The sequence below is a fragment of the Acanthisitta chloris genome, unplaced genomic scaffold (assembly GCF_000695815.1).
Source record: "Acanthisitta chloris isolate BGI_N310 unplaced genomic scaffold, ASM69581v1 scaffold14729, whole genome shotgun sequence".
In the NCBI taxonomy this organism is placed as follows: domain Eukaryota; kingdom Metazoa; phylum Chordata; class Aves; order Passeriformes; family Acanthisittidae; genus Acanthisitta; species Acanthisitta chloris.
The window spans coordinates 28,585-41,592 of NW_008693192.1; the positions used below are offsets into that span (position 1 = coordinate 28,585).

The following is a 13,008-nucleotide window of genomic DNA, read 5'->3' on the forward strand; positions in this document are numbered from 1 at the left end:
GTGGCACACCATGTATGCTCATTTCTGTGCAAGTCAAACACCACAGAGAGCAGCTCAAACAAATCTCAACATGTTTCCCATGCCCAGAAATGGGATTCCTCCCACAAAGGCCCCAGGCATGAACATCACAGCACCTTCCTCTTGCCTCCAGGCTCCTCCCATTTCGCTCTATTCTCCTACCCAAACCACCCAGGCATTTCTCTTTTTTCACCTCTCTGCACAGTAAATCACCTTTCAGAATACTGTGAGACTCCTGTGACAAGGGCAAACAGGTTATAGGATCCATTGTTTCAGGTCTCAGAAGGCATTCTTCAAAGTCAGCACAAGGGCAGACAGATATCCATCCCCTCTCTGAAATGGACTAGCCTCAGTCTAAAAACCTTCCTTTCGAATTGACGAGGGAGCAGCAGATTTGCACGCGGTGGATCTAAAACCAAACGTACCTTTGCTTTCAGCTCAGCACAGATATCCTGTTGCTTCTGCCTAGAATCAGCCAGCACCACTTCTGCCTCGTGAGCAGCAGCAGCGTCAGCAGCCGTGGCCAGAGCTCGAAGGACGAAGGCTTTCCTAGCTCGGGCCCAGCCTAACAGCAGAGCTCTGCGCCGAGCCCTGATGGAATGGCAGTGCTCCCAAAGTTTCTCATGGACAACCTGAAAGAGGAGAGCATTTCAGAAAGGTTTAAAACCCGTGTATTAATAAAACAAATCTATTCTAGAACCCTTGCAAACTTTGCACGCTCTTGATTTGGTGGTTGTGTGCACAGTGCCAGGGACATCCCTCCAGCCACACCATCCCTGCCCTGTGCTCGTGCTCAGCTACGTCCTGCAGCATGGCTAGACTGAGTGCACAGCTCCTGCTGCCCTCAAGGGCATAAAGCACAAGTAGGGCCTTCCAATACATCTCCAGGGATACTGAGCACCTCCAGCAAGATGAGACTTTTCCTTAGCCAAACAGGACACCGATGGCAGTGAGTGTACAAAAGCAGTGCAGGTGAGAACCAGCCTCACTTCTCCTTTCCCAACTGAAAATTTGGACAGGGATTTTCAGCTTGCCAAGCAGCACACTGCCACCACCAGTGTCACCACCCAGCAAAACAGGGAGTGTTTCACCTGAAATACACCTCCTTTGGCCTAATTCAGCGAGGCTCCCCAGGACAGCCACACTTCACAACTCTGACAGCAGGAGCAGGTAAGGCTGTATGGGCTGAGGCAGTAGAGTCTTGAACCCAAAAACACAGGTTACAGGGAGAAGGAGATGCCAGGGATGGCTGGCTGCTCAATAGGTGTCAATGGGACCATTCCAGATGCTAATTTCCAGGCTCTTGGCAGGGGCCAGGGGGATGCTGACTGGCCTGGTGCCCAGCTCACAGATACTCCTATCAGCTTGTGTTTGGATGAAGATAAAGTGGCTCAGGGCCAGTGCATCAAGAGCTGCCCTGGCCGTGGCTGCTGCCCCAGACTGCACAGAGCCACACTCAGCAGTGCCCAAAGCCAAGAGACTCATAAGCAAGGCATGGGATGCTCTCCTAGAACCAGACCTCTCTGCTGAGCTGCTGTGGGATCAGGCTCTGGGGATGTCCTCTGACCCACCCTGCATGGAGGGAAGGAGGCTCAGAAGGCTCCCAGGCTGGTACTCCAAAGTTACACAGGATTTAAGACTAGATTCTTAGCACTGTTTTAACACTTCCATATTTATCATGCTAATGCACACACTGAGAGGTACCAGTTCCATGTAGAATTGATTTTTAAATTTAGCATTTTTAAATTTTAAATGAGCCTTCAAAGCATTAGGGAGCCCCATTAATCGTGGCTGTGCTTAAAATACACCTCTGTGGTGTAAAGCATGTGACCATTCAGGCCAGTGCTCCCAGGCAAAAGTTCTGCCATCCACCAGAACTTCATTTCCAGTGGAACTCTGGTTAATTACCAGCATCACTTCACTGTCACTCCTTGGCACTAGACACTCCTCAAACATAGGGAAGTAGATGGCCTAAAAATACAGGCAGAGATAAAAAAAGCTTCCCCTTTCCTTAGGACATCCTGAGGTGTCCTGGCCTCGAAATGGGTGTCTCTATTAGCTGCTGTGTGCTTAGCCACTGCGGAGTGTAAGAAGAACCAGCAATCAATTCCAGAGGCATTATGTATATAAAAATAGCCTCCCTGAGAGCAGGAGATAACTTTCCACTCTTCCTGCTCTATATGCACCACAGAACAATTAAAATAGCTATTCCTAGACAGTGCTATACATCCCCATGAAAAAAAGAGCACCTGGGGAAGCAGAGTAGCATGACACAGCTATAAAACTGCAGCAAAAGCAGTGCCAACAAATTATTTCTGTGACTTTGGTTGTAAGAGCATGTGGAACTACAAAATCTCCCCAGGGCTTGTTTTGGGGAGGGACAGGTTTGAAAGTTCCTGCGTTTTGAACACAGAGATATCTCTCTTTTTCTGCACAGAACACTATAATTAAGAAACTTTAAAACAAAGAACTTTGACAAACATTTATACTAATGTTCACTACATAATTTATGTAAGAATTCGTAGAAGTGATGAATATTTAAACCAACACTGACCAGCTCGTGCCTGGATTTGTGGGGAAGGTATCTCTGCAACATATCCAGGTACAAAGTCCTCCTCCTCTGGAGATCACTCGGATACTGATCGATAACAGTCTGGAAAACCCACTGGTCTTCTTTCTTCCAGTCACTGCTCCTATAGGAATGCAAAACAATCCACCCCAGTATAACTTAGACACTGAAAAGGAGGAGTTTGGTTCTGGTTTATTTTCACAGCCTAATCTCCAGTGGGGTCACAGTCCTGACACTGCAAACTGGGCACTGGCCAGAGCTGAGAAAACCAGATTTAATGAAACCAAGCAAACACATACTGCTTTGCTAATGTGTGCACTTGTTGTGCCATCACTCTGCTGAACTGTTGTTTCTAACCTGGCTTTTACTGGGGAATGGCACTGTGTTTCTCCAACGTGCTCCATCAGTGGATACTCACCCCACAGGGAAAGTACATGTGCATGAGGAAGAAGACGACCAGACACTACCACTGAGGGCTAAACACATGATCCAAACGGGATGAATGAGGCCACAGTCCCTGTGTGCAGCTGAGCAAGGCACCAGTTTGACACCACACTCCCAACAGCCACGGGCCCCAGCAAGGCACAGGGCTCATCGTTTCCCAGAGCAGGAGGTGTAGAACCAGCATGCATTCCTCTGGCTTGGGAAACCAGAGCAGTGAGAACAACACCCAGCTAAAACAGTTCCAGGGGCTCGGGTTCAGTGGCTCAGATTTTCCTCGGTCTGAACCCTGGTCCCGAGGGATTAACGGCAGCGTTAGCATCTGAGCAGCAACACTGAGTCAGGCCCGGAGGTCTCTCTAGCCCAGTGACCTGGTTTCACAAGTGACTAAGAGCCTAGGGAGAATTAGAAGAAGGCAATCACGAGATTCTACCCCCTCCCGAATTCCCAGCTGCTGCAGCCCCGGGCCCCCCCGAGCCAGCAGAGGTGCCTCAGGATTCCATGCGCTGTGTCCAGCGAGGGACGGGCACAGCCTTCTGCTCCTGCAGGCAGGAGGGACAGGCACTGCAGAGGGGACTTCTGGTGAGATGCTCACATGCAGTTTATATTAAACTAGACTTCATGATATGAGCTAGCATTATGTCTGAGGAGAAAACAGGGAGTGCTAGAACTAGGCAACCCCTAACACAACTGCCCTGAAAGACACTGCACCCCGGGGCACAGAGAGGGCACAGGAGCATCCCCAGCCCTGTTAGCTTCACCTGCAGCCACATCTCAAGAGTGCAGAGACACAAGATACCATTTCTAAGCAATACCCTGACAGGGAAGGGACCTGTCTCTCCATGACATGCCTTTCACATTTCTTCCTCCTCCCTGGCACGTTCTCTGCTGCCTGCTTTGCCCTGAAGCTGGCCCAGATTTGGGCAGAGGCCAATTTGCCTCCACCCACCTAAAGGCATTTATTTTACCATTCCCTCAGGCAGACAGATGAGCTGTGTGTTTATCCGTATGGTCTTAGAGAGATTTGACCCATCTTTCTGGAAACAGAGGTTCTCTCCTCCTCACTTCAGTCCTCTGACCAAACAAGAATGAATTTTAGCTTACTATGACATTTTCAGCACAGAATCCTCGTTCCAGGATCAGAATGGTGGCAACTGCATGCTAACCAAATACAAGGACACACTGGTGTGAACATGGTATACTTGTCTTTGAATAAACATTAGAAGTTACTCTTGTCTTTTGTGCAAAGAGCACCACATGAGGGTGGCCTGGCAAGGGGAAATCACACTTTGCCTCCTGCAATGCACCCGATCACATTACCATGGCCATTAGTGCTAGAAACACAGCAAAACTCTGCAGTAACAAAGTGCATTGTCACAGAGATTCCAGGCACGAAAGGGATTCTTGCAGGAAAATACGAATCCCTAACTCTTACCTGGGCAGAGCTTTTGAGCAGCTGACCTGATTATCAACGGAGTGAAGTGAACGTGGCACACAGAAAATTAATTTCTAAAGAGACAGAAGTGCCCACAGGCACAGGACAGAGAGCACACACTGACACTTCAGCCTTGGCTTTGCCACCCAGAGAAGGCTCACAGTCTGACAGCTCTGGAACAAGCCACAGAACATAGCCAACAAATCCCAGGATTGAACAGAACCTGATTTCTGGTGAAGAGAACACCAAGCAGCCCCTGACAGGGGGTGAGCATGAGTGGGGCTGGGCCCCAGTACAGCAGCACGAGCTCCACCAAAACACTCCCCACCACCTGTGCAGGTACAGATTGAGAGCCTGGGATGCTATGGCAATAATCCTGACTTGGAGACTCATCAGGAGCTAAAATCACTAAAGCTGTGGAAGGAGACAGCCTTCCCTCTACAAGCTTACATGAGAGAGTTTTCACCCGTTTTCCTTTCTCCTCTCTAAGCTCTGTGAAACATCTCGGGCCGAGGAGCTTGCTGTGACACCCAATCCTTGTGAAAAGAAGTGGCCTTGAACCAGGGGAGCAGAGATGCAGCTCCTGTAAAAACTTGGTTTGCTGTGACTGACAACTACCAAGCAGAGGTTGGACACAATCTAACAAGTGAAATGACATGAGCAAAAGCACTCGGAGCTAGTGCTTCCAGCTCCTCCCTTTTCTCTAGAGGGAGCTTTGCTGTGAAATCGGTTCATTTATTAATTCCAGAATCTGTGTGTCCTAACTTGATATTCTGCGGCATAGGATTTCTGGAGAATAACTTTAATAACAAATTAATCATCCTTTGCTGGGATTTAGATCTCTTTCACTGCAACTGCTCCTACTGATCTGAACCGAGTGAATACAAAAATATCTTTCTTCTGAAAATAGCATCTAGAATTCCCATCTTTCCAGCCCCAATATTTCATTCTTTTGCCTACTAGAAGAACCACCATAACACCCTGGCAGGCTCCACTCAGAGGGAGTACCAGCCATCCTAAGAGAGGGTTTGCTACTTTATGGCTTGGATTTGGAGCTACCTCCTGTAATTTCTGAAAGAAATCAGTAATCCTCCTCTGTGAGTCCTGACACACCTCAGCATGGTGATGTCTGAACATGTCACTTTAGTGACAGCAGTGAGACAGTTCTAAGAGCTGAGATTGATTCTCTTTTGTAAACTTCTACCTTAGATACTTCTGACCACACAGGTTGGTGAACAAATAGAGACCTTCTGCCTACAAGATGAGTAAGGCAGAGTAAGATACACCTTGGCCAGGGAGCATTACACCTCGAACTGAGAGCAGGGAACACCACAGAGACCTCTCCTGCTTCTGGCACACAGAGGCAGATGCACCAGCTGCTGCATCAGTTCCTGCCTCCTCCATCCTGTATCTCTCTCAAGCTCCCTCTGATTTATATTCCTCTAATGTCCAGGTAAGGATGAATCACTGCACTGCTCAAAACAAGAAGGAGAAATTAAGGCTTGTGGAAGATCCTCCGGGGAGCAATCAGCTGGAGCTAGAGCTACAAGTAGCTTATTGTAAAGTAGGGACAAACTGGCTGCCAAAGCCTTGGTTTGTCAGCTGTGCCAAAATTTGTCAGCTGTGCTGAGATTTTGTCAGCTGCTCATAGAAAAACAGCACCAAAAAGCCCCAGCTTGACCCAGCCCAGAGCATTCACAATTCCAACACATTCTGCTGAGCAGATCCGAGATGTCACCTCGCACTCCTGTACAATTCCAGGAAGGATCATCTCATCTAAAACAAGTCTGGGAAGGGCCAACACGTTTGACATGAATTCTGCAGCGCCAAGATATTGACAAACGTTTGCCAGGCTGAAGGCCTGACCCAAATCTCCAGCCTGGTGCTCCTTTTCCTTGCTGCAGCATTCTGCCAGAGCAAGCACAATCCTTATCTTGTTTCAGAGCTGAAACACAGCAATTGTCTTATATGCCGCAGCCCCGAGGCAGCTGCTTCCTTTGAAACAGATTTCCCCAGCAGTAATCCGTGGCTTTACACGTCCTAAAGAATACAAACAGCTCCGAGGGGAATCTCCCCCGGCCCCCTGTAATCCCCGCAGATCCCTTGCAATAGCCGCGTGCGCTGGCGCTGCTGTCGTGTTGGATTTGCAGGCACACACTGCCACAATGCCACCGAGGGAGATGGCACTCCCCTGCTATTCATTATGCCGTTGCTGATTGTTGTACCAGAAACATCCCAGTAACGGGCCTGGAAAGAGGAGCTAAATTTGCTTGACTTGGTCTCGCTATCCATTCGTTGGAAGGGATGCTGCAGAGGATGCAGTGCTGAATCTGCAATGCTCCATCCGTCCTCGAGTGATTCAGACAAGTCAGGCATCCTTGGAAATTGTGGCAAAAATATAATGGTGCTTAGAGAATCATCGACTGTAACACACACACCAGTTCCAAGTCCACAGTCTGTGGGACAGGACCTGAGTACTTCCCAAACACAGAAATTCGTGTTTTAGCAGCAGTAAAAGAAATTAAATTCGATTATAAAACATTATAATCCTGTATTGTGCTTGGAAAAAAAACCCAAATTCTTCTTCCATTTCCAGAAGCAATGCCAACTGCCATGTGCTTTCTAGAGGGGCTGAAAAGGACAGAAGAGACCAGACTGAAATACGATCTTATTCTGAGTTTTCTCTGGACATTCTATGTGCATTTTCCAAACTCTCTGTTCCAGACAGTCTGAACAGCTGAAAAACGAGATATGCAGTGCCAAAGGAGTATTAACTGAAGGTTTCCTTGCTGTACATTCAAGCACATGATGAGAGAGGAAGGAGGACAGAGCAGAGATCCCCACCTGGAGTGACCAAGGTGTCACGATATAGAATCATGTTGTGCTACTGAGCAACTCCTCAAATCATAGAAATGGGGAAAGATGCATTGCAGGAGGATGTCTGATGCTCTGGGCACAGAGAAATGACAACTGCAAAGGCTTCGTTAAGGCTGTGCTAATCAGCAGAGCCCAGGGGATACACAGCAAGGGCAGAGACCTGTCACTCCCTCTCTGACAGCATTATCTGTGCCACTCGGGTCGAGTCAGCGTGATGAATTACAGAATGCTTCAATCACAAGGCTCTCTCTTTGCAAACTCAGAGTATCTCCATGCAAATCAGCCAATATAAATGTAAGGAGTGACAGCGTGTCGTGTCTTTCGGAAAGGCAGAGAGATCTTGGAAGTAAGCAATGCCACGACAGGAACAGACCCTGTGCCTTTTCCATGGGAAACACGGCTCTTTATGTGGCTGTGGGTAAAATATTAGAAACACAAATAAGCAATACAGTAAAGACTTGGAGGCCAGAAGGCAAACAAAAAGTCCTTGGTACAGCACAGCAAACAAAACTCCTCCCTGCTCGAGGAGGGAGGCTGGACCTGGTGACCCACTCTGGTCCCCTCTAACCTGATTCTGCAATTCTGAGAAAACCCCAGGGTCTAGCTTTAAATACAGTGCCTAATGCTGATGGTTCACTTGTGATTCTGTCCTGACACAGACAGACCCAAACTGGGTCTGGTGCCCTACACCTTCTGGCAGCCCCAGCAGATTGCTGCCACTATCATCTCCTCCTGTGATCTGCAGATCACAGCCTAATTCCTTCACAGTGCCACTGCACACGTGCCCATGCCTACAAATGAATTCCTTCCCTTGCAAATATGGCATTTTTCTGTTATTTAATTATCAGTGCAAAATTAGCTAGCTCCAGGCCTAAATTCACTCCTGGCCCATGAGCAGTGAAAACACCAGGGCTGATTTTCTAAACATTTTCATACCCTCTGTTGCCCATGTTGATGCTTGTCTATTAGTAGCACACATGCTGTGTGGGTCAAAGATTTTAACATGGATTTTCACCCAAATTGTGTTGTTGATCATAAACTTGAACACCGTTTTATTTAAAACCACTGGAAAGACTTAGCATGATTTAGCATTTGTCACAGGTTTTCTCATTAAGGTTGCTAACACTTCTGTAAAAGCAACCGTAACAGTATCAGAGACAGCAGCAGTGAGTTTGCCACTTGCTGCTTAATAAATGCTGCAAATAAGGGATAAATCAAAGCAATTTTTAATAAGTGTCATGCTGTAAGAGCTGGGATGTCACAGCAATGACATACAGGGTTTGGGTAACAGAAAAAGAACCTACAGCGTATCTGAACAATTTGTACCGAAGATAAGTAGATCATAACATCACTTCCTATGGCATCCAACATCTTTAACCTGCTTCAGCACAGCAAACTCAGTCAGCAGCAGGGACAGAAGATCTAAGAGCTGCACTGTCTGTGTCTATAGAAAACAAAGATTTGGAAGCAGCATGAGATAGTTTTACCAGAGAAACTCAGGAACCTTCCTGCTGTCTCCAGTTTCTTCTGCCCAGGCTTCAAACCATTCCACTGACCTCCCCATTCCCAGTCTTAAAATCCAAAGCCATCCCAAGCCAGAGGGATACCAGGAGATGACAAAGAGGAGTCAAAGCCTGTCCAATATCTGCAGCTCAGTGTCTCCTGGACTCTAGACAGGTTAAGCTTTGCCCAAGTGATACACAGGTTTGATGCATTTCTAGATCATTAGGAATAATGTTCTCTCTATAAACTTTCTCATTTACAGAACAGTCTCTGCTCCTTGCAGTTATCTGACTCAGAGCTATATACATCTCTTGCATTTCTTTGTGATGAGAATTACTGCAGTGACCCAGTGTTTGTGAGAAGATTGGACCTTTTTATCTGCTTTGCAGATAAAACTGTTTGAGACCTGTCTCACAGGGTGCACTTCTCTGCCATGAACGTGATAGCGTAATTACCACACGGCAAGGACCACTTCCATTCCCAAAGAGCAAGTGGAAAGGACATGTGATGCACACCAGAGTGCTGGTTCCCTAATCCACCAAACATGTTGCTTATTATTTCAGCTGAGAGGTGGTGCCAGGAGTGGCTCCTCTCCCTCAGCTGGGTAAACACTGCCCTGCTGTCTGACCCTGGAGCTGGGCAGTGCCTCCTCTGGGAGGGCAGAGCCAGCTGCAGGCTCTGGGCAGCACAAATGGCACTGCAGGCACTCATTTATTCCCCAGCAGAAGACACACAGGAGCATGTCATTACCTCTCTAACCCTTCCAGCTGCTGATCCATCTCCCGAAGCTTTGCCCAGTACCCACTGGCAAGCTGTCGGTACTCGTCCACCACTGAGGTCTGCAGGTCAGGCTGGGGGCACTCCAGAGACAGCAGCTCAGGAGGAACTTCCAGCAAGAGCCCACTTTCCTCCTCACCAGAGAGTGCTGATACCTGCCGTGAAGAAATGCTGCTCAGACACTACTCTGCATGCTATTTGCTCTCTCAAGAAATTGCTAATTGAACTTACTTTGGCTTTGTAGTCTTCCAGCTCTCTTTCCAAAGCCAGACTTTCCAGGCTGAGAACTTCCAAAACTGCCTTCTGTTGCTTCTTCACAAATTCGATCTATTTCATGAAACATGTTACTGTTACTTCTTTATCGTGTTACACTAGGAAAGCTCTTATTTAGAAACACTTGGATTTCCAGCCCTGTGCTCTCACAGCACAGACTTACCCCATGGCAAGGACAGGGGTTACAGGACACTCTGCGTGTGAGTCACAGCCTCAAAGTTCAACATGAAAATAAATGAAGATGCTAAAAATACGGTGATAATAAATTGTCACAATAAAGTGAAATCCCAACCTGCTGTAACAGCTCATGGGAACGGATCTCAGGTTTCTGACAAGATTCTCCTGCGAGGTGATGCTGCATTTCAGCCAGCTGGAGCTCCAGATCCTCCCTCAGCTGCCAGACAGGAGCCACAGTGTTTGCTCGGTGAGTGTCCCTCTCCTCACACAGCTCCTGCTCTGCACCCAAGTGAAACACAAAGCTTTCTCCAACACCGAACACCACACAGCACTGTGCTCTCTAAACCCAAGCCTGTCAAGACAGGGATTTAAAAACTCAAGCAAACAACAAATGGCTACACAAATAATTAAGGAATTAATAAAAAATTCTTACCCAAGTCCCTCAGATCCAAAAGAAAGTTGTGCTTATGGCTTGCTTCAGCCAGAAAAGTCCTTATTTCTCCCTCTGCTTTTTGCCTGAAAGGTGTGATCAGGAGTTTTACAGCTTTAATTTCTTATTCTTTACATTTGCAAGAATGATAAGCCCCAAATACTCTAAATAGTTAGAGAAAAAGGGGATTCTTTGCCTGGAAAGTATGGAACGCAGGACTTGGACATGAAGATGGTAAGGATTTTGCTCCTCTGAGCAAAAGATGCTCATGGATCTGTGTGTGTACAGGGTAACAGACAAGAACAGACTTGGTGTTCCCTGTCAAAACTGTGAACACAATACACACACCTGGAGACAGGTTCCAGAGGGATCAAAAACGCCCATAAAGCTTTGATACTCCTCCACACTCTACAGACACCAACAGAACTGAGCAGCTAAGAGCCCATCACCGAGGGGCACACAGCCCAGCACTCACAGTTCTCTGCTTCACGAGCTCTCTGCCTGCCCCTGACCCTCTGTGTGCATCACCAGCCTCCACATCACCCCCAAAAATCTCCAGATAGGTGTTTTCTTCATAACAGCCCCGAATCAGTGCCAGCCCAGGACGTGTCTGCTGCAGCCTGTCTTTAGCAGAGGCTCCTCAGCTCTTACCTGCTCTCCCTCAGCCTCTTATGCTCCTGCCACCACACCTGCCGATGCTGTTTCAGCAGCATTTGCTCTCTGGCAATTTTTGAAACTTGCTCTGTTTTTTTAATCTGCAGGGAAAATCAGAGCCTGGGTTTGGAATCTGTTCAACAGCCTTATCGAGTGCCCTCATACAGAAACCTCTCAGTGCAGAATGATGAACTTAATAGCTTTTTCCAAAGCTGTATTTTTCTCAAGAACAGTGGGTTCAAATGTAACCAATTTTCATGAAAACAGTAGATTCTGTTTCAAATCACATATTTAACTGAGAGGAGCAAGTAAAAAAAATACAGCCCATTTTCTTCTTTTCTTTTCCATCCCTCTTTCCCAGGAGGTGAAGAGAAGAGGGGGGAGATGAGCAGGAGAAATTAAAATACAGTTTCTCACAGGTGGGAAGATGAAAGTGTGTGTTTCAAGAACGAGAATTTCAAAAACTGGTTCCTAAAAAACAGTGAGTTTAAAATCCATCAATGAAAGAGGTTGTGAAACTGTCTGAGGCTTCACACAAACATTGCTTCACCCCTCAGATCCAACAGAAATACCTGCTCCTGAGACAGATGGAGTCACTGTCTGGCACAGAGCTGCCAGGGAAGGCTGCTCAGGGGCAGCCTGGCAGCTCAGGCCAGCAAGGAAGGCAAAGGCACCAGGAGCCTGTGGCTGCCAGATGCCCCTGGCTCTCATCCTCCTGCCATTGTGACTTCTTTGGCCTCTCATGGATCCTGAGCACAGAGCTCCTTTCCTGCTCCTTCCCTTTGTGCTGCTTTGCCAGCACCTTCCTCCAGAACACCTGTCCTCATCCCTATCCCAGCCAACTTCTGGTTGCAAGACCCTTCAGATTCCAGAGGCTCACACCGTTCACACACAGAGCAGACACATTATTCTAGGGCAGAATGGTAGCAAGATGAGAAAAAAACAACCACTGGAAAGTCTTGCCCTAGTTCCTAACAGGGAGACGTGAATAAAGATCTCACTCCACATCCAGCTCAGCACAGGAGTGGCAGTCTCAGTCACAAGTGCTGGGTTTGCTCTTGGCTCAGGTGTGATATTCCTGCTCCCTGTCCCAGCAGGGAGAGCTGGATTTCAGCTCCCAGCAGCACAGGCAAGCTAGGGCCCCACCAGTCCCCCAGCCACAGCCTCTATTCACCCACCCACAAAGCTAAAATCTCTCTTTAAAAAAGAGTAGACTTTTGAAACCATCTCACACGAATCTGAGCTCAATACATCTGGCTGAATGTGCCTAGTTCCTCGAGGAAGCAGAATCCAGACTTATTTTGTAGCTCTGATTCAAAGCAAGTCCTCACATCGACATTAACACATCCCAATCTCAGTAATGCTGTCATAAACCCTCAGGTTTGAGCCCTTTGGCTGAACACTCTTAGGGCAATTTGTTATCCCTATTCATTCTCAGATCCCTTGGGCCCAGGAAAAGAAATACATCATGGAATTTTAAACACATTCACAGCACAGATAACACGGAAATCCTACCTTTAACTGGGTTTTTGCAGAGGCCATTTTTGCCTCTGCAGCAAGTTCATGCAGATGTTTGTAGTCAACAGGTTTGTACTTCTGGCTGCAAAGAGCATTTCTTGCAGGAATCACCCCATTTTCTAGTGATCACATAAAACACACAAGGTCATGTCAAATTCTGGAGAAATAACAAGTGTGAGTCATAAAATGAAAGCATCATAGGCAGAAATTAGAACCAGCATGTTTGAAACACTAGAAGTTTCTGTGACCAAGAGATTATTAATTTGAGAATGAGAATTTGAAATAAACATAAGCTGGTAGAAATTGTATAGGAAACATGAGCCGGTTGTCTGTTTA

General features: G+C 47.2%; 1 protein-coding gene across 1 annotated transcript in view; it reads right to left on the reverse strand.

Moving 5' to 3' along the window:
• CCDC148 (coiled-coil domain containing 148) overlaps positions 1-12,791 on the reverse strand; it is a gene marked incomplete at both ends in the record, with an annotated part of 31,975 nt that extends 19,184 nt beyond the window's left edge. Inside the window, 8 exons of the mRNA XM_009082985.1 lie at positions 444-650; positions 2,573-2,711; positions 9,594-9,775; positions 9,852-9,947; positions 10,186-10,349; positions 10,504-10,586; positions 11,152-11,255; positions 12,670-12,791. Coding sequence (XP_009081233.1) covers positions 444-650; positions 2,573-2,711; positions 9,594-9,775; positions 9,852-9,947; positions 10,186-10,349; positions 10,504-10,586; positions 11,152-11,255; positions 12,670-12,791 — 1,097 coding nt within the window. The remainder of the gene's footprint in view (positions 1-443; positions 651-2,572; positions 2,712-9,593; positions 9,776-9,851; positions 9,948-10,185; positions 10,350-10,503; positions 10,587-11,151; positions 11,256-12,669) is intronic.
• Between the last annotated feature and the right edge of the window lie 217 nt (positions 12,792-13,008).